The 22888-nt window shown below is 34.9% G+C and overlaps 2 protein-coding genes across 2 annotated transcripts; one reads left to right on the top strand and one right to left on the bottom strand.

Moving 5' to 3' along the window:
- Positions 1 to 90: 90 nt before the first annotated feature.
- phgdh (phosphoglycerate dehydrogenase) lies at positions 91 to 10824 on the bottom strand. Its single transcript, XM_051905463.1, has 12 exons — positions 10593 to 10824; positions 8468 to 8619; positions 8090 to 8155; positions 7669 to 7723; positions 6538 to 6636; positions 6255 to 6387; positions 4232 to 4380; positions 3948 to 4100; positions 2720 to 2858; positions 1090 to 1217; positions 751 to 967; positions 91 to 473 (listed from the first exon to the last, which is right to left on the bottom strand). Exons 1-12 carry the CDS (start codon positions 10728 to 10730, stop codon positions 319 to 321), a joined length of 1584 nt encoding a protein of 527 aa, XP_051761423.1. The 5' UTR covers positions 10731 to 10824; the 3' UTR covers positions 91 to 318.
- Positions 10825 to 11638: 814 nt separating this feature from the next.
- On the top strand, positions 11639 to 20498 carry cfap210 (cilia and flagella associated protein 210). The gene is made up of 9 exons (XM_051905462.1): positions 11639 to 12762; positions 12854 to 13053; positions 13450 to 13623; positions 13703 to 13908; positions 17114 to 17270; positions 17362 to 17501; positions 19334 to 19526; positions 19774 to 19938; positions 20018 to 20498. The coding sequence occupies exons 1-9, from the start codon at positions 12696 to 12698 to the stop codon at positions 20369 to 20371; spliced, it is 1656 nt and encodes a 551-aa protein (XP_051761422.1). The 5' UTR covers positions 11639 to 12695; the 3' UTR covers positions 20372 to 20498.
- Positions 20499 to 22888: the final 2390 nt, after the last annotated feature.

The raw sequence follows: 22888 nt of genomic DNA, 5'->3' as shown, positions 1-22888 counted from the left end.
TATCAGTTATTATTTTATTTTTTTTTTACACGTGAAGAACAAAATGGCAGCCCTTTAGTATGATGAAAAGGGACACAATCCACTGCAAAGCACTGATAGTTATTGTTTTAATCAAACACATTACATATCTGCAATACATATTAGGTTTAGTAAACTAATACCAACAAAAAAGTAAACATCTGACTGTTTTCACACTGTTGTTTTAGGAATTGTAGAGTTGTGATCAATGTGAGTAACAGTAAGTAATGGAACTCAGTAAGGCTAGAGCTTTAAATGCTGGAATGTTAAGTGGTTCAGATCAGGCTCAGCGACAGATATTTAAACAGTGAGCTGTGCAGCCTCTTTCACTAAGGACTTAAAGGCACCAATGTCCCCCAGCAGTGAAGAAATCCCCATGCAGTACCACTGGTCACCACTGCTGGCAGTAGAGGCACTGAAGGACTCCAGCTCCACACCTGCAGCTGCCAAAACCCCTGAGGAAGATAAGAAAGCATCAATAAACTGAGATTTTCTAAGCCCTATTTTCTCACACAGATTTTAAAGAGTCATTATCCACCCTCATGTTAATCCAAACCCATATGTCTTTTAAAATATTTTGATGAAGCTTCTTTCCAATACAATGAATGCATACAATAGCAGGGACTCCAAAAAAAGGTAATGACGTATTGCTTCAGATGACTTGCGACATATTACGCAAATATATATAATCCCATTAAAGGCTATTTGTGCAGAATGTGAATTAGCCTTTACCAGTTACGGAGAGCAGGAGATCAGTGGAGGTGGCGGCCTTGAAGAACAGCAGGTGTCCGCTGAGAGGAATAGGCTGTCGAAACACACTTCCGTTCAGCTCCAACAGCACAGGAACTCCAGTCTGCACTGAGCCAACAGCCTTATAGCTACTGCCGTTCACAGAGACCTCCACAACACACGCCTCACGGCCATTTGAGTCATTGTGATCCATCTTCACCTGGGGGTTTGTGACAAATTAGGAGTGCTGCTAGGAAAATAAACCACCTAGATGGTGCTTGTGCATTAACATAAAATACAGAATAGTTCAGAAATTTGAAACTATGATTTAAGTTGTCTCACAGTAATTCCCGTCTCTGCAGCTAGAGGCAGTGCATTCACCAAGTTGGGGCCATTCTGAGGACCTTCAGTGAGTAAACCAACCACAGCTGCTGAGCTCAAAAACCCTGTGGACTTCTTCAAGGACTCCCCTGAATAGCAAAAATAAATACATAAATACTTTGTATATTATATATAGACAATTGGATACAAATGCATGATATTGCCACAAGATGGCATCCTTGGCCTGTTGATGATAAAATGTAACGCTAATAGACTAGAATAATAGGGTTGTGGCTAGAAGGGATACAGCTACGGACAGAAGTGAGGCAAAATCTCAGGATAAATAACAGTAAATTAAATTTGCTACTTATCAAATTGTGTTTTATTAACATCTACCCCAACCATAAACCTACACTTACAATACTGCAAATGCAGTTATTAAATTAAATAAATAAATATTAAATGACGCAATATGGATGTGCGCATGCCCAGTGGCTGTAGCTGTATCCGAATAATAGTTTACCCAAAAACATAAATTGTCATTTAATTCAAATGTCATTTTTATAGAAGAAAGTTAATCATGATAAAAATGTAAAACAAAAATCTTTGTTTCGTAAAGACAGAAAGTTAATCATGTTAGTTAATCATGAGTGTTTGTTTTTTAAAGCTATGCCAGCTTCTTTGGATATTTTAAGTTAAGCTTAATTTAACCCTGTGATGCATTAATCTATAATCACAAATAAATAAATAAATAAATAAATAAGTAAGTAAATAAATAAATAAATGACATTTTAATATATATATATATATATATATATATATATATATATATATATATATATATATATATATATATCTCATTAATTTATTAGTATAATTTATATAATATTATAGTATTTATCATTTTCGATCAAGTTTAAGTTTTAGGGATTTTGTTCTTTTGTAAATAATTCTACTTCAATTTTATAGTTTTAGTAATTTTAGTACTTCAAATTAAGCTTATTCTATTTCAGTTGGTTTATTAGGCAACATTTTTAAGTTTTGTTCAAGTTTTTGTTATCTAATATTTATATTTAATTTAATTTCATCTTTGGTTCTACTAACAACAACTATTTTTTGAATGGTTTTAATTTTAGTTAATAACACTAATCTTATTATTATTATTTTTTTTAATGGTGGTTAACTTCAAAACAACGACACAATGATTCCATATCTAATAACATGGAATTAATAATTCCAAATTATTCATTCAGAGAGAGAGTTACACATCTGTAGTGGTCACCATGCATCAGAGAGTTTAAGACCCTACAAACTAAATGTGGATTAATTTAATTAAACAACAACCAAAAAAAAAAACTTTAAGGGTATAAACAGAATAAAACATTTTCTCAGAAGAGTAGAAAATATTTATATATATATATATATATATATATATATATATATATATATATACACACACAGTACATATTTGTGTGTGGGTGTGTGTGGGTGTGGTTGTGTGTTTGTGTTCAATCCCGCATCATGTGTAAAAGAATTGTTTCCAATGGTTATTACAAGAATGATGGATTTCTTGCTAAACAGGATTTCTTGCTACTTGTTTGTTAGTTTTGACAACATATTTTGGTTAATAATTTCTTAATAATTCACCTACCAAGTGCTGTGACATGGACCTGGCTGTAGGGTTCTTTAGAAGTGCTGCAGGCCTTCAACACTCTGCCCATGGACTCTCCCAGCCGAATCCACTGATGAGAGTCAGGAGAGAAAGTACTGACCAACACCTGAGCATTGACCTGAGGAGAATAAAAAGAGATTTGAAGTCATGATGTAACAGAAGTAGTGCAGATCTGTTCTTCTGTATTGTGATATGCATCCGAGTGAAACAAATGATCGTAAAAAAGAAGAATGTAGGACGGGGATTAGTTCTGTCCGTCGGTTGTTGATTGGATGGAGGTGGATCTGAATGCGAGCTTAAAATAGGCTTTACACAGACTAAATGATTGGAGAATTCCGGCACACGTCACCAAAGAGAAATCTACCATTTTTACTGGAAGATTTTGTTATGTCAGTTATGAAATTGATTAAAAATTACAAACTTAATTTTTACAATTAGATCAATAACATGCACTTACAAAATACCTAAGGTATTTTGTATTTCATGCTGAGTTTAAACAAATAAATTCTTGTAAAAATCCTAAAGAGTTGAAGGTGATGTGTGTAATTTCCTAGTTCTCATTTCCCAATAAAGCTGTTCATTCATAACATCAATTTCTTAATTGGATAAGGGTTTTTAAAACTCTTTCATTAAGACTAATGAATCTTTCAGACCATTTTGCAAATTGGTTTCATCGGATTCACTGAAAAGAACAAATCGCTCACAAATTGAACATCACTTTTGTCCTGCAAGCAAGTTTTACAATACACAAGAGTGTCATCTTTTCAAAGTGGGAATTTAATAAATTTGATGTATTTGTTGTTGTGTGGCAACTTTTTCCTTTCAATATCTAGCTAGGATTTAATTTCAAAATTCCTAATATTTTCAGATTTTCCAAGGTGGAATTTGGATTTAAAAATAAATATCTGTGGTGAACATTACTTGAGTCGTTCATGTTTTGACCTACAAAATAAATTACTTGGTGCATTAATTATAGCTACTTTTGTATTTGATAATTGTTTATAATTTTTCAGATTGAACATTTGTATTTTAACTGAACTATTTGACATAAGGATAATTTGCTATGATTTTATATGGTTAGGGAAAAAATATGCCCTCATAAATATACAAAATGTCCCTGAAAAATTAGAAAAACATCAGTTTCAGGGGCAAATATTGCCCCATCATAAAGTTAATTTCTGACAGTGTAAAACTGAGTGTGACTCACAGCTCCCACTAATGCATTGCCTGTAACCATGTCCACAATCTGCAGGGCGATATCCTTCCCACACCGAGCCTGTGCTTCTTTAGTGCTGGCTCCCAGATGAGGACAGCTGATAACATTGGGGTGGTTCACCAGTGCCCGGTCCTTTGGAGGCTCCTGAACCCCACAAAATAACAGCAACATTAGTAGTAATATTTTAAATATGCTTGCATGTAATGCTATTTATTTATATTTATGCAGCAAAAAGCTAAAACAGTTCTCAGTCTGGGTGATTGACAAGCTCTGACCTCCACAAACACATCCAGTCCCGCTCCTCCACACTGCCCCGACTCCAGAGCCCGGAGGAGGGCAGCTTCATCGATGATGCCACCACGAGCACAGTTCACCACCTTCACACCCTTCTTACACTTAGCAAATGAGGCGTCATTGAGGAGACCTGTGTAGCACATCACCAAAGGTTTGATTTTACACTGGGGCAATTAACATTAATAAAATTAGAACTGCAATATGGCAATATAGTACTATATAATACAATTATTTAACTATAAAGTACTGCATGGAAGTGAATTAATTACAACAAAAAATATCTTATAAATTATATACACTACTGTTCAAAAGTTTAGGGTTGGTAAGATTTTCTATGTTTTTGAGAGAAGTCTTTGAAAACACATTATTACTATATTAAAATAATAAATTTTTTTTATTGAAATTGGGATTCGATCTATTTATAATCCCAATAAATTAACAATAAAAATATAATTATAATATAGTAATAATAACAACAACAACAACTACTATTATTTTTATGCTGATGATACATATTATATTTAGTGCTGTCAATCGATTAAAAATATTAACTGCACATTTTTCTGAAATTAATCTTGATTAATCACACCTAACATTAAAGTTTAATACATTTTTATATTGTAATAATTTCACATTTAATCTCCAAATTAATGTAGAAACAACAAAAACATATTTTAATATTTTTGATCTAACAAGTAGGAAATATATAGAAATTAAAAAAGTTCACATCAAACACATTACAGTCTTCACTGCTTAAATTATAAATTAATTATAGATTAATCCTTATTAAAGCTACAAAAGTTATTCAGTCAAGAGCAGCGAGTGATTTTCTCCTTGTCTTTTGTTCTTTGATTAACATTAATGACAGACAGCAGTAGGTTTAGGCTGCTGTCACTTTAATATCTGACGCACATGAAGCAGATCTGACACACATCCAATGTCCTCACAGCTCTTTACGGTCATTTATTTAAAGGGGACCTATTATGCAAAATTCACTTTTATAAGGTGTTTGAACACAGATGTGTGTCCACAGTGTGTGTGTAAACAACCAGCCTATAATGGTAAAAATCCACCCACTGCTTTTTTTATAATCCCAATAAATCATAAACAGTCTCTTCAAATGCTCAGTTCAACGCTGGATTTGAACAAAAGACTAACCATTCAGGAACGTTCAGTTTCATTCTAAAAGTTGTAACTTCTTCCTGAGTCTCTCCATCAGTGTCCGACTCCGGTTTGAACAATGTAAGGCTGAACACCAGTTACTGACAATCCTCATTTTGGCTGCGTGAGATTCTCCAGCTTTGTTGTTGTTGAGCAACCGAAGCACGGGATGTTAAAGCTCCACCCTCTTCTGGAAAGGGGGCCGGGAGAAGCAGCTCATTTGCATTTAAAGGGACACACACACAAAACGGCGTGTTTTTGTGTAACACCCAAATAGGGGCAAATTTGACAAGCTATAATAAATGATCTGTGGGGTATTTTGAGCTGAAACTTCACAGACACATTCTGGAGACACCAGAGACTTATATTACATCTTGTGAAAAGGGGCATAATAGGTTCCCTATTAACTCATTTAAGATTGTGCTTACGAGGATACTCAACAAAGCAGGCATTTTGGCATACTTTTGTGCGTTTTTGTCCATTCATGCACGAAAGAGAACTCAATGTGGCCAGCGCAAGAGTCGTGTGTCTGTCACACAGTTAAGAGATTCACAGACAGCACGCCAGTACAGATTTCAGTTCTTTTTGTTGTTGTTGTTGTTGTTGTTTTTTTAATCTTTTCACGCTTGAATAGTTTAAAAGCACTTGAATGAATGATAGCGTGATCATATAAAATTTATTGCAAATTAGCTAAAGGATGCTGCATTGTGTTAAATATTTTTAATGCGTTAAACTGAAAAAATTAATTGCATATGTTAATATGTTAATTTTGACAGCCTAATTATATAATATTATCTTATATTATTATAGATATTTCACATGTCCTGTTTTGGTTGTGTGTACCTGTGGTGGAGGGCATGAGTGGAGTGTGAACTGTGATATAATCACACTGTGGCCACAGCTGCTCCAAAGACATTTGCTCCACACCCCAGCCCGCAGAAACCTCCGGAGGGGTGATGGGGTCATAACCAATGGTCTATTAGGGATGCAAAAAGTTCCATCTTTGTAAAACAATAAAATTCTTTGATTTAAAAACAAAACAAAAAAAAAAAAACCTCACTATTACTACTATCACTATTACGCCTGCATTTAAGTCAAGTCCATTTTTAGGACACAAAGATCTTACCTTCATCCCAAACGACTGCATTCTTTTTGCCACCTCTTTGCCGATTCTTCCAAGCCCTACAATTCCAAGAACTTTTCCATACAGCTCTGCACCCATGAACTGCAAAATCATTATCAAAGCACTCAGCCATCTAGCATAACAATGTGAAGCAACACATTCAGGGATCACAACCGATTAGTGATGACTGAGTTAACATGGACAGGAAAGCATGGCTATGGAATGGCATACTGGCATACTGTACACTAATGAGCTAAAACATTATGACCAGTCACAGGTGAAGCGAATATCATTGATCATCTTCAAACAAGGCCACATATTAAGGATTAGATAGTAAGCAAACAATCAGTTCTCGTAATCAACGTGTTGGATGCAGGAGAAATGGGCAGGAATAAAGACTGAGCGACTTTGACAAGGACCAAATTGTTACGGCAAGGCAATTGAGTATCTCTGAAATGGAGAGCTGTCCCGGTCAGCGGTAGTGAGTCCGAGGAGGGACAAACCAAAAAAAACTGTGACAGGGTGTTGGATGCTCATGCACGAGGGCAACGAAGGCTATCCCGTCTGGTTCGAGCAAACAGAAGGTCTACTGTGACACAAGTCACACAAAATTTTAATGATATTATGGGAGGAATGTGTCACAACACACAGTTCATTGCACCTTGATGCGTATGGGGCTGCAGACCAATCAGAGTGCCCATGACGACCCCTGTCCACCACCTATAATGGTCATGTGAATGTCGGAACTGGACTGTTCAGATGAGTACCGTTTTCTTTTACATCACATGGATGGCTGTGTACATGTGCGCCATTTATCCAGGGAATTGATGGCACCAGGATGCACTGTGGGACGAATACATGCCGTTGGAGGGAATGTGATGCTTTGGCCAATGTTCTGCTGGGACACCCTGGGTCCGGCCATTCACAGTGGACATAAATTTGACACATGCCATCTACCTAAACATTGTTGCAGACCAGGTACACTCCTTCATGACAATGGTGTTCCCTGGTAGAAGTGGCCTCTTTCAGCAGGAAAATGTGCTCTGCCAATACTCTATCCCACAATGCAATGCCCTGTACATATTTCATTTGTGATTGACAGCCACACAAACAGAGGATAACAAATGCGCATACCTTTTTACGATCCCATTTTCCATCCTTCATTGACATGACAGCCTGTGGAATATGTCTAAGAAATGCAGAAAATATTAATAAATATATTATTTGAAAATGTAAAAGTATAAGTTATTTAAAAGGAATAGAACATAAAAGCTCAATTTAACAAAAGGGATATCAAGTTTTTTCAATCATTTTATTTTTCTCTCTGAGGTCCACTTATAAGTCCACAGTCCAAAGCAACCAACATTTTTTTTTTTATTTTTTATTATTAATTTTGTTGACCATTTTTTACCCTATTTCAGACCCACACTCAGAGACTTCAGAGTTCTGAAAGTTACAATAATTTCTTAATCCAATGAATTCTTTATCTCAAAACATGATATGAACCCTTTAAAAACAAGTTCTTTATTATTAAGGAATAGTTTTTCCAGTTTACCTTGACAAGCTCATCAAAAGAGCACAGGTGAGCTCAGCAGCACTGATTGTGTTTCCACTCGGAGTGCTAAAAAGACAACAACAACAAAAAAAAATTCTTTCAGCTATCGCCTTCTTCACTAATAAAAAATAAATATTAAATAACATTAAAAAAAACTTTTAGGAATTTCTAGCCATTCTGCTTAGCACCTCCTAAGATGTGTGTTTGACGAGAAAAATAATATATTATACCGAGTTAAAATGACATGAGAGTCGATAAATGAATAAATGATGATGATTTTATTTTGGGCCAAACAGAAGAGTGCACAACTAGAGCAACCTGCTTTAGCATTGAAAACACAGAATAGAGGTCAGAGCAAGACTCTACATGCTTCATTACTTCATGACAATGATTCCTCTCTTGGTTGCTGCATCCACATCCACGTTGTCAACTCCTGTTCCGGCTCGTCCAATGATCTTCAAGTTACTGCCAGCATTGATGACATCAGCAGTAACTTTGGTTGCTGATCGGACAACTAAACCATCATAATTCTTGGGGAAAAAAAAAGATTTAAGACATGTAAACAAAATTGGCATGTAAAACAAGGTTTTATTAAGTTTATCCCAAACATTTCTAAACCCTTCACTATTGTTACATGCATTCAGTACTGCTTTTTACTTGGTGCCCTAATCAAAATCCCTTATATAAGGGCTCGACAATGAGGACTGCCCAATATCCCGGGGCCAGCATGAAAGATTCTTGGGCCAGATGGCGGAACTGTCACTTGCCCGATCGGGCCAGTCCTGCATCTTCATGGAAGTTGATAATTTGCGCATTTATAAGCCTTGCCATTTAAACATTCAAGCGCATGTAGACGTGAAAGTCTTTCATTTTGGTACTCGCGCGCTTTCTGATGAATTTTGCAACACACATTCAAAGCCCACAACGCCGCTTCTCACAGCGAGTGAATACTCTTTCACATCTTCCTGAGCTTGCACGGACATATTCACAAAATTATATCAAATTGCCCGTCTTGTCGAGTATCATAACATAGTCTGTTATGTCGTAAGTGAACATAAACGTAGATGCATGTGTAACAGTATATAGGATCCGTGCAGCTCTTAAAGGGTTAGTTCACCTAAAAATAAAAATAATGTCATTTATTACTCACCCTCATGTCGTTCCACACCCGTAAGACCTTCGTTAATCTTCGGAACGCAAATTAAGATATTTTGATTAAATCCGATGGCTCAGTGAGGCCTCCCTAGCCAGCAATGACATTTCCTCTCTCAAGATCCATTAATCATGATTCAACACAAAAGATTCATAACGCTCCGAAGCTTCATGAAGCAGTGTTTTGAAACCGGCCATCACTATATAAGTCGTTATTTTGTTTTTTTGGCACACCAAAAATATTCTCGTCACTTTATAATATTAATATTGAACCACTGTAGTCACATGAACTGTTTTAAATATGTTTTTAGTACATTAATGGATCTTGAGAGAGGAAATGTCATTGCTGGCTATGGAGGTCTCACTGAGCCATCGGATTTCAACAAAAATATCTTAATTTGTGTTCCGAAGATGAACGAAGGTCTTACGGGCGTGGAACACCATGAGGGTGAGTAATAAATGACATTATTTTCATTTTTGGGTGAACTAACCCTTTAAAGTGACAGCAGCCTAATATTCCAGTGATATTTTACATTTGATTATTATTTTTGTACATGAAAAACCTGAAAATAACCGTTTATTTCATTTGTATGTTTGTTCTGTGTGTATTTATTTGTGCTATTGCTTGTAATTTGTTCGTATTTTATTACGGACTTTCTGTAACAATATTTAAAATTTATATGAGTTAGGCTAGTAGTTTTTGGTTTCATAACCTTATTTATTACATGGCTCAAAAACAAAGCATATAATATATATATATATATATATATATATATATATATATATATATACACACACATACACACACACACATATATATATATATTAGTTGTTATATTTACTATTATATTATAAACCAAGCATATTTTTTTTTCTTTTTGAAAATATAATTGATAAAATACCTGTGATGCAATGACAGAAGCATTGGTGATAGTGAAAAATTATTAACTGCGCACGCAAATACCTCATAAATTAAAACACAACAAATAAAACACATGCAGAGAGCAAAACACGCTTGCATTAAGAATACTGTACTGGGGAAAAAAATCAGATTGACTGTTTGAGGTCTAATAAAACCATGAGTTATGAATCGATTGAAATGATTCATATGGTGCAGATACAGGCTGCTGTTGCATCAGACTCTTGAAGAGGAGGAGGAGGGGTGACACACAGTCGCACACAAACTTTGGCACATCCGACCGGCACACATTCACATGCTAATATTTTATCATTTTTACTGTTGCTGCATTGGAAGACGCCATTAGCTTGGCGGCGATTCAAATCAAATCACTTGATATTCCGCTGAAGTTGCTGCAGAACCAGAGAGTCGGTCAGTTGAAGAATCACTTACCTGAATCTCTGCAATCAACTCTTCTTTAGTCATCTGCTGTTTCTCCGTCACTTCAATGCCATTCTCTTGCAAAATAATTTTGCAGCACGGATCAACACTTTCACTGATTAAAAGGCGTTTGACTGATACCGGAGCCATTCCTGCTGATTCGCCTCAAATGACTGATCGCGTGCGCCGCCGCTGATGATGTTCCGTGGCGCTTTTTCAATGAAGATCTCCTCGTATAAACTCCGCCCTTCACGCGCCCTCCCTAAATAAGTTCCTCCTGCCACTGAATGTGCCACAGAATCACCCCACAGTAACACAGTACGCCTCTTTTAAATTCACATTGACCCATAAACCTGCAGAAATTAAAAAAAAAATAAACAAATAATTTGGAAATAAATAAAGAAATAAATGACTTAATAAAACCAGTACAATTTATTTTGTATTTAAATTTACTCCTGGAATAATTTTTGTATTACTTTTTCCTTTTATTTATTTATTTATTATTTTCTGTATTTATTTTTAACTTTATTTATTTATTCTTTCATGTATTTACTAATTTATTTATATATTTATTTATTTATTCCCACATAGGCCTACATTTATTTATTTGTTTATTAATTTATTTTCCCCACTTTTTATTTATTTCCCCTTTTTATTTTTATTTATGTATTTTCCTATTACATATATTTATTTATTCTCACATAAATGTATTTATTTGTTTATCAATTTATACTTTTATTTATTTTTCCCCACATGTATTTATTTATTTCCACTTCTATATATTTCTGTTTTCCCATTATTACATTTATTTATTCCCACATATATTTATTTATTTATTTCCACTTTTATGTATTTCTTTAATTTTTTGCTATTACAGTTATTTATTCTCACATAAATGTATTTATTTTTTTATTTATACATTTATTTATTTATTCCCACATTTATTTATTTATTTCAACTTTTATATATTTCTTTAATTTTTTGCTATTATTAGTTATTTATTCTCACATAAATGTATTTATTTTTTTATTTATACATTTATTTATTTATTCCCACATTTATTTATTTATTTATTTCCACTTTTATACATTTCTTTGTTTTACTATTATTACATTTATTTATTCTCACATAAATGTATTTATTTGTTATTAATTTATACATTTATTTATTTTTCCCACATGTATTTATTTATTTCCACTTTTATATATTTCTGTTTTCCCATTATTACATTTATTTATTCCCACATATATTTATTTATTTCCACTTTTATATATTTCTTTATGTATTTTCCTATTACATATATTTATTTATTTATTCTCACATAAATGTATTTATTTGTTTATTTATACATTTATTTATTTTTCCCACATGTATTTATTTATATATTTCCACTTTTATATATTTCTTTATGTATTTTCCAATTATTACATTTCTTTATTTATATATTCTTATTTTCTGCAGGCTTGGGTCTCCATACTTTAATAGTTATTATATCAATGATCAATTTATTTGAGCTTAAACTGAAGGGGTTGAACTGAGTTGGTCGGTTGGACTAATTCTTCACACAAGCTCAGGCATCTGACTAATTAGGTGACCAACCACATGACAGAACTTTATTCTGTTGCCATTTTCTCTTGTACACTTATCTGTTAGTAGCCTACTAAGTACTATGTACCATGTTTCAGAATTGTTTTACTGTTTACATTTTGATAGCCTTTAATAGGTTGGTTAATGACAAGTTTCAGTTGTGACAGCCCATCCCATATAGCGAGACAACATGGTACATATGTGTCTTATAAGAGTATATTATCAAAAGTTATATACTGAGGATTTAAAGTACATTTAACTTCATAATGTTAAGAATTTCAAGGCAAAGGAATCAGTTTGTTTTGCGGGCTCTTTAAGGATTCGCATGACGTCACATACTTCACAGGCAGGGTTGCTGGGGAACAGTGCAACAAAAGTTTAAATGGTTGCTGAGCAACACGGTGTAGAGAGTCCGAGCATGTTACCAACGTTAGCCTAGTTTGTCGATGTATGAAGGAATAAAAATATAAAAACACCTCAATATACGTTTAGATCAACGAATGTGAGAGGAAATAAAAAGCAGTTCAAATGTCAGCAGCCTCAGTAACAACAGGTGTCGTCCAGTACGGTCGGAGGAAAGGCTCGAGTAAACAAGGTGAGAATTAAAAATACTGCGAACCAAAATATCTAAAAAAAAAATTACATCTTTTATAATTACTTGACAACATGTTGTCAAATGCATACAGTTGTGAGTTCAGAGATGGAGAAAACCGAAGCAGACCTTCGTCAAGTGGTAGTTTTGTCCAAATCTGAATGGCAGCGCGTACAGGACAGTGTGAACGGTGTGAATCGTTACAACAGAAGTGTCATTGCGGCAGCTGAACAGCGGGAGGCGCTGCACATGCGCTCTAAAGAGCTCGTGAAACACTGGTCCAACACCATTGCTGTAAGTAGACGCCATCTTTGATTTTTAACGGGATTGAAAGCGAGGCTGTGTTGTATTGACATACAGTACATCTCTTCAGATACCTGTTATTTAATGTGTTTTTGAATTGTTTTGTTGACGAAACACTGCAAAAATATCATACCAAGAAATTTCAGTAGACAAAAAACTCCAGACAACATAAGTTGTTATAAGTGATCTATACAGCTTTTTTTTGTAGCTCTCTTATTATACATACTGAGCAATACTTGCTTGAAAAAAAAAACAAATTTACCCTAAAACAAAATATGCATAAACACCAACACTTTCAAGGAGAAACTATATCATATAAATTTATCAGTCTTAATTAAGAAACATGAGTGTACAGTACAACAAAAAACTCTGATTTTGTCCTTACAGGGACAGCGACAAAAAAAGCTAGAAGCGAAAAAAATTCGAGAGGCGATCGAAGAGGAGGAGAGGAAACTACTTGACATAGAAGAAGCGAAATACCAGGCCGAGATACGAAAGGAGGCCATTGAAAAAGCAAAAACCCAGCAGTACTACCAGACCGACAGAGTGAAAGGCTTCCATGTTTGTGTCTCACTTTATTTGATCACAAGTCTTTTTCTGTGGTAAAATGTTAGTAGAAACTATCCTCTTGTTTTTATAGAGCGCTCTGTTGCTGGCGGAGGTTCTGAAGGAAAGGGAGGCTCAGATCGAGCTAAAACACATGAAGCAGAATGTCAGCAAAGATGTAGACAGAGAAATCTTGGCCGAAATGGCTAGCAGAGAAGAACAGGCCATCCAGCAGGAGCAGCAGAAAGCCCTGCAGAGGAAACAAGACCAACTCGCCATGGCTGAGAGCTTGAAACTACAGTAAGGACAAATTAAAGTGCATTCATGCTTCCACCCAGCAAACAAAAATATGCTCTAAAAACGTTTTGCTAATGTTCCCAGTGAGACGTTATTTCTAAATGTTCTCTGAACGTTCAAAACATCCAGTTTTTAAAATGTTTTTTTTCTTGGTTATGCCAAACATTTCATTTTAGCATTTTTCAAAAATTATGGGAATGTTACTTTTGAACAGTGTTGGGGAAAGTTACCTTTAAAAATAATGTGGTACAATATTGTATTACTTTCTAAAAAAAAAAAAAGTAACTAACTGACCCTTCGCAAAGACCTTAGTTACTGCTGCTTTGTCCAACAAGCCATGGCGCTGTCACGCCACGCGCAGTGTAAAATACATCGCGGAGCAAAGAGGACACTGACAACACGTCGTCAGACAAGACAGAGCAGGTTACTTATGATATTAAACAAAGTCCCAGCTTTCAAATTGTGTAATTTTTTTTCAAGAAATTCGAACAATAGAAAACGTTTTGTGGCTCTTTAATGTGTCGTGACAGATTGCTGTAGCTCCTCAGTTCAAGCGGCTCATGAACCGATCATCTCTTCCTAACTAGTTAATTTATATCATCAAATAAACATGAATGAACATGAGAAGGAATGTTGTTTCAAATGCGGAAAGACGTCAGTACACACCATTTTTCAAGTTCAAGTCCACCGAGGTTAATCTTCTAACTCCTTGTCGGACAAAATGGCGGATTCGGCGTTATGATTGGTTAGATCGCTTGTCAATCAAACTCCCAGCGAAGGGTCAATTGTATGACTTAGTTACTTTTTATGGAAAGTAATGGAAGTTACATTTGCATTACTTTTTCTCACTTGGGCTGGGCTTGCTTGGTGCTTGTTTTTTAATAGCAAAAATAAAAGTTTTGGCATATGTACCAAAAGTGAAATGAATAAGCCTCAGACTGAAGGAAATGCAAATTCACTCCTGTACAGTAGAGGGCGCAGCTCAAACAAACCTTTCAGCTGTGCTGCCATTCTGGATTAAAGAAAAATAGAATGCAGGAGAGGAAAGTTAAACACTTCTCTTTCAGCTATAAAAAAAATGAAACACAAATATGATGTTTATCTAAATTCATTTTTGCTTATTAGTAAAGTCAACAGCAAAGACATTGGTTAATAAAGATATTGCAGTTTTACGTGATATTCTGAGTTTGCATTTCACTGTTTTTATTCATTTTGAAGAGTCTGTTATTGTGCCAGTGAGATGAGTAAATGCTCACATTTAGTCTAAAACTACAATAACCGTCATGTTTACACACACAACACCTCTGCACTTATTTGCAGTGTCAGGTAAAGTTACTTTGAAAAGTAATGCATTACAATGTTACGTTACTCCCTGAAAAAGTAACTCATTGTGTTACTTAGTTACTTTTTATGAAAAGTAATGCATTACATTACTTTTGCGTTACTTTTACTCACCTGGGCTGGGCTTGCTTTTTTGTTTTTTAATAACAACAACAACAAAAAAAGTTATATTTTTTGGCAAATATTAAAGGATTAGTTCACTTTCAAATGAAAATTAGCCCAAGCTTTACTCACCCTCAAGCCATTCTAGGTGTATGACTTTCATCTTTCTGATGAACACAATCAGAGAAATATTAATAAAAATATCCTGACGCATTCGAGCTTTATAATGGCAGTGAACAGGGGTCACGAGTATGAGCTGAAGAAAGTGTCTCCATCCACATCCATCCATCATAAACATATTACGCACGGCTCCGGGAGGTTAATAAAGGCCTTCTGAAGCGAAGTGATGTGTTTGTGTAGTTATGAAGTAAAATATCTAGTTTCCACCAGACTGCCTTCTGTATTCAACTTACGAAGAAAGTGTAAAACTCTCGCAGTTCAAAACGCTTACGCTACGTCCTACACCTTCCCTATTCAACTTACGGTAAAAGCTTAACTGACGTGACGCCAGTTTACACTTTCTTCGTAAGTTGAATATGGAAGGCAGTCTGGTGGAAGCTAGATATTTTACTTCATAACTTGTTAAATATGGAGCTCGGATGTGCCATGATGTTTATTAATATTTCTCCAATTATGTTTATCGGAAAGAAGAAAGTCATTGGATGGCTTTAGGGTGAGTAAAGCTTGGGGTAATTTTCATTTGAAAGTGAACTAATCCTTTAAGGTCCTTAAAAGTGAGATGAATAAGCCTCAGGCTGAAGGAAATGCATATTTACACCTGTACAGTAGAGGGCGCAGCTCAAACAAACCTTTCAGCTGTGCTGCTATTCTGGATTGAAGAAGAATAAGATACAGGAGAAGGAAGTTCAACACTCTTATTTCTAAATCTAATATAAAGTAATTTTTGCTTATTAGTATGGTTGAATTAGATCACTGAAGGTCAGCAGCAAAGACATTGGTTAATAAAGTGAGATTAAATACATAAAGTATATTTGTGTAATTTAATATAGTCAATTATTACAGGTTTGTGTAAAATTCTGAAATTGCATTTTACTGTTTTTATTCATTTTGAGGAATACTGAATGTTTTGTGCAAGTGAGATGAGTAAATGCATGTTCACATTTAGTCTAGAACTACAATAACCATCATGTTCACACAGCGCACACAACACCTCTGCACTTTATTTCTCTCAACATGGGGACTGGAGAGGTGTCAGTCAATAAATGTGAAAAAGTAACTTGCTTTACTTATTTGAAAAAGTAACTTAGATATTTTGTTGTAAATTGAATAAGTAATGTGTTACTTTACTAGTTACTTGAATAAGTAATCTGATTACATAACTAGAGTTACTTGTAATGCGTTATATTATTTGAAAAAGTAACTCAAATATTTTATAACTAATGTTACCTGTTACCTGAAAAAAGTAATATGATTAAGTAACTTGGATTACTTGTAATGTGTTACTCCAAATACAGCTTTTGAATGTTCTCTGAACATTCTGAAACAAATATTAGTAACATTTAATAAATGTTACAGTAGTCCAACTAAAACATTTCATTAAAAAAAAAAAACGCTCCACGAACAATGTATAAATAACATTTTTGTGCTAATTCATTATTAATACCAAATAACTTTGAAGGAACATTCTATTAATGTTACTGGAAGAACGTTATTCCTGTAACGTTCCCTGTTATATATTCCCTGTTAGCTGGGAATTACCTGAAAGGACCTAATACAAGGTGTCTGATGTTTCCCACTCTATTAGGTTTAAGGATCATGAAATGAGGAAAGAGCAGGAGAGGCAGGAGGTCAAAAGGGAGGCTGAAGAAATCGAGCGACTCAGAGATCTTAATCTGTGGGAACAGTCCATGAAAGAGCGCAAGAATCAAGAAGAGAAGAGAAGCATGATGAAGGCTCTTCGTGTAAGGCGGATGTTGGACAACATTCACACTGAAAAAGCAGATAGATTGAATCGGATGCTGTTTTGAAATCCCTTTTTCTGTCTTCCATCAGGACCATTTGACCAACAGAGAGCTGGTGAAAGCAGCAGAGGCCCAGAGGCAGGAGGAAGAAGAGGAGAAACGGAAGCAGCTCGCCAGCCATAAAGAAAAAGTGACGAAAATGAGGAAAGCAAAGCAGGAGGAAATATTTAGGTACTGTACATGTGGTGGGTATAAATGACAGGATTCTCATTAGTGTCAGAAGTTAAAGGTTTAGTTCACCCAAAAATGATATTTCTGTCATTAATTACTCACCCTCATGTCTTTCCAAACCCATAAGACCTTCGTTCATCTTCAGAGCACAAATTAGGATATTTTTGATGAAATCCGAGGGTTTCTGAACCACACATAAGCAGCAACGTCATTGTACCTTTCAAGGTCCAGGCTTCTGCGTCAGCATCACATGCACGCGTCGTGCTGCTCACATGTACAGCGTCAGCCAATAATGAGCCGGAGTTCGGACATAAACCTGGAAGCTCTGCACTCCGTTCACTGCATCAGCAGCGTAGGAAAATGACAGGGGAGAGAAGAAATTGTTGAATAAAGTCGTTATTTTTGTTTTGTTTTGTTTTTGCACACAAAAAGTATTCTCATCGCTTTGTAACATTATGGTTGAACCTCTGTAGTCACATGGACTATTTTAATGATGTCTTTACTACTTTTCTGGACCTCAAAATGTGCAATGTCGTTGCTGCCTGAGTGCTTCAGAAACCCTTGGATTTCATCAAAAATATCTTCATTTGTGTTCTGAAGATGAATGAAGGTCTTATGGGTTTGGAACAACATGAGGGTGAGTAATTAATGACAGAAAATTTCATTTTTGGGTGAACTAACCCTTTAACTTCTTTATTTTGCTCCCTGCAGTTGATTTTCAGTAGAATTTTTACATTTATGAGGGGTTTTTTTTCTAACCGTATAAAACACAGCATGCCGATTATTATGCAAGCTTGTTTCCTCCACTAAATAAAAAAATAAAAAAGGTAATTGCCACTTTTTATCTCACAATTCTGACTTTTTTCTCAGAATTGCGAGATATAAACTTTCAATTCTGAGAACTCGCAAGTCTTTTTTCCCTCACAATTGGATATTATAACACGCAATTGCAAGTTTATATCTTACAGTTCTGACTTTATAACTCGTATTTGTGAGTTTATATCTTGCAATTCTGAGAAAAAAGTCAGAATTGTGAAATAAAATATTTTTTATTTCATGACGGAAACAAGCTTCCATAGATTATTTATGTGAAACACTTCCAACCCATACTAAACATGATATATTAAATGCTAGATAACAAATTACTTAATATTTTAGGCATTTTTGTTATTATAAAATTGTTATTCTCTAGACATCATGGGCTTTCAGTGTTATTTTAGTATTATTTATATGCTAGTATTTAGTGATGTTTTCAATTAACTTTTACTTTTATATTTTCAGTTTAAGTTTTAGGAATTGTGTTATGTGCTTTTGTATTTTTTATTTTGTTTTTTTATATATTTCTATTGAGCTTTCATTTATATTTATTTTAGTTTTAGTTATCGTAGTACTTCAGCTTACTAACCGAAATGTTATTATACAAGTTTTTAAAGTTTAAGTTTCTCATCTAATATTTATTAATTTTATCTTATTTTAGCTTCATATTTAATCAGCTAGAAACTGCTCTTTCTGAGTGTTTGTTTCAAATTCAGACTTGCTTGCAAACCAGCTCCAATCTTTAATTTGTCTGTGAAGGCTCTTTTGGGAACATTTATACAAATGTATATAAATTAGTATATAAATAAGTCTACTAATTCAAAAGATTGTTACCTTACATACAAATGGTCATCCACATTTCTACAACATGCTCATCTATGAATTGCATCAAAGGTTATGGAAAAGTCATTCACTGAGTGGGTGAAGTGTGGGAACCCTGAAGAGAAAGTATAATTCTCTCCACTGCTCGCTTTGTCTCAGAACTGGGCTTGTATTTGTCTTTCTTTTTGCTTTAGAGAGCTTCAAAGACACAGAGAGACTATTATACAGAAGTTAGCTGTACAAAAGCAGCAAGAAATCAGCAATGAGGAAGAGATCATCGCAAAAGCGGTCGCTGAACGTGAGGCCAGACAGGCCCGAGAGCAGCGTGAGAAAGAAGAGCAGCATGCAGCCATGTTGAAATCTATCGCTGCACACAGAGAATCCATGGTAAATGAGCTATTCCTAATGTTTTTATGCATATAAAATTTTTTCAAAAGTATGATTTCAATTTTAAGCTTTGTCTAGTAATGGATGCATGACTATTTTTATATTTCATTAAACTAAAAGCAAGTATAGCCACAAGAGCCCATGTATTACAATGATATTTTACCACAGTGATGTTGGGTTTATGACCATCACACTGTTTATATATACAATTTTATTGAAATAAACATTTTTCTCAACTCTACATCAGAGGCAAGAGCAGGAACGACAGGCAGAGGAAGAAAAACAGAAAGCTCTGGAGATGCTAAATGCAAAGAAGGAAGCAGATAAAATCTTCATGGAAAAGCAGGAACTTCAAGCTCAAAAAGCTAAAGAAGAAGGAAAAGCACTGCAAGACATCTACATACAAGAAATGGTGGGTATAGCTCTTAATATGTTTTATTTTATGCACCAAAATCATGATTTCTCTTAAATGCAACACTGGTTTTGTGAAGGCTGAAAAACGCGCAAAGGATCAACGTACGAAAAAAGAACAGAAGGACTTTGTGGAGAGGAACACCGCTCTCATTGTTGAGGAGGAAAACCAGTTCCAGAAATACGCCAAACAAGTCATCGAAACAGCCGAGAAGGGAGGGAGAAACATCTACCCACTCCTGAAGGCTGGCAGAGAGGGCATCGGAGGGGGCCTGGGGCCCATGTTCAGTGGACTTAGACCAAGTTATCTAGTCCACGATGAGTCGGGTGTTCAGATGCCCAATTATGTGAGCGGCACCACTCAAAACATAAAAGAGCTGAACGAGACCTCTGATATCCAGAAGTCCAAGAAAAGACTAGGATTTACCTGGTAATACTTTACAACATCTTGTTGTTAGAATGACTCTCTCTTGCTGTTGCGATAATAAAGATTTCTTTTATGCAAAAGAAATGTTAATTGCTGTATCTTAAATAAAATATCAAATTGGATGTTTATAAGTACAGTATGTTTAGAAATATCCTGATTGTTACAACTTCCTAATTTTGGTCTAGGGTTAGAAGAGGCAACATTGAGATTGTGATCATTATATGTGCAAGAGACAGAACACTACACAAACCTGCCAAACAGTTTATTTTACAATTAAGGGAAATGGCATGAGATAACAATAATGATAGTAGAAATAATGAAAAATTATCAAAATAGCCAAAGGAAAAATATATACAATATTTACAGAATAGAAGAAAACAAAAATAATAAACTGGGGAAAAGGACACAAGTGGCACCAAAGAAAAGAAAAGAACAAAACAAAAGCAATCTAAATAAGTTCGACGTCTAACCTAACTAATGAAAATAAAAATAAGAAAAGCACTTCATTTCTAAACTGGTGTCTACATCAAAGTCACTGTGTTGCAACGTGTATGTCACGTGACATAAATGATAAGGAAACAAAAATATCAAAAAAGAAAACTAGATGACAACTAGTGATGTGTCGTTCGCGAACGAACCGGCTCTAAGAGCCGATTATTTGTAGCGAACCGAATCTTCAGCCGCAGGCAGGGGCGGGACTTTATTAGGATAGGCACACCATGCGACCAATCACATGGGAGGACAGACTAGGATCATACCATTATGTGAAAAAAAGAAGGGGGACACACGCTCCAAAGAGAGCGAGTGTAGTGGTACAGGCCAGGTACACAGCGACAGAGAGAGGCGGGGGAGGAAGTGAAGAAATGAGTGAAAACCGAAAAATCAGCAGCATCTGGCTGAATTTATTTGCCTTATATGCATTTATTTATTTGATTTGTTTGCTGTAGTTGCTTTGGTTCTGTGTTAAATTGTTTAATTAAAGTTTTATTAAAATGTTAAATAATAGTATTTGTATTTTTTTGTAACGAAAAAACGCATAAAAATAAGGCTTTTATGAAAACACTAAATAAAAAAATTGCTTACCAACACACAAACCATTTACAATTGCTAAATTGGGCTAAAGTAGAAGGCTCCTAGTGATACTAAATAAAGAGTCATGTGGGAGCCGTAAGAGCCAAAAGAGCTGAATCTTTGAAAAGAGCAGGACCTCCCATCACTAATAACAACTCAAAACTGTACGAAGTAAGAATGTCACGAAGCATAACAAAACTAACAAACTCAGGGCAGATTAAACAACACAGCCACGTCACAAAGGAACAGGAAAGCAAAGCTATCTTCGCATTCGTCCTGTTGCGCTTTTAAACGCTGGGCCAATACAATAAAACATGATCATTAATATTATATGGTGACAATTCTATGATTTTTCACATTTTTTTATTTTACCCCTTTTTTTCACAGACACTATATACCATATAACATGGGGGTTATTTTTTACCTTCAAAGTAGCCACATTTTGACTTATATCTACTACATGATTTAAAATAGTTGTAACATATCAATTTAATCAATAATACAATAAAAACAGTCAATTAAATGATTTTTATTTATACATGCATTCATGATAATTTACTCGAGAGAGGCCTGGTGCAAAATGCAGCATCGGCATCTCCAGCGGCCACGGATCTTTCTTCAGCAGCTGTCACTACAGCGGCATCTCCAGCAGCCAGGGACTTTATTCGGCAGCACCTGCCGCTGGCCAATATAATTCAATGCAATTTTTTTATTTTAAAAACTACATTTCAAAATAACATTATATACCACAGGACTATCATTTGTAAGTGTGGCATGCAGAGGGCACTCTCGTATCCAGACCTATACAAAGTAACAACTACACCACCCCAGCCTTAAAGGGTTAGTTCACCCAAAAATGAAAATAACGTCATTTATTACTCACCCTCATGCCGTTCCACACCCGTAAGACCTTTGTTAATCTTCGGAACGCAAATTAAGATATTTTTGATTAAATCCGATGGCTCAGTGAGGCCTGCATAGCCAGCAATGACATTTTCTCTCTCAGGATCCATTAATGTACTAAAAACATATTTAAATCAGTTCATGTGAGTACAGTGGTTCAATATTAATATTATAAAGCGACGAGAATATTTTTGGTGCGCCAAAAAACACAAAATAACGACTTATATAGTGAAAAGAAAAAGAAAAACTGACTGGTCTTAGGTCTGGTAAGGGATGGATGGTGTGTGTGTGTGTGTGTGTGTGTGTGTGTGTGTGTGTGTGTGTGTGTGTGTGTTTCCTCTGTCTTTTGTTCTATTTAAGATTGCAATCCTTTAAAATCTGTCTTTTAATAAAACTTATTGGATTAAAAATAATAATAATAATAATAATAATAATAATAATATTATATTATACACACACACATACATATATATATTATATATATATATATATATATATATATATATTTATATAAACGATAAATATATATATAAAACAGAAAGAAAGAAGG

Source organism: Ctenopharyngodon idella, chromosome 9, assembly GCF_019924925.1.
Source record: "Ctenopharyngodon idella isolate HZGC_01 chromosome 9, HZGC01, whole genome shotgun sequence".
Lineage (NCBI taxonomy): Eukaryota > Metazoa > Chordata > Actinopteri > Cypriniformes > Xenocyprididae > Ctenopharyngodon > Ctenopharyngodon idella.
The sequence above is the reverse complement of the archived record's forward strand: the minus strand, read 5'-3'. Positions and strand labels throughout refer to the sequence as shown.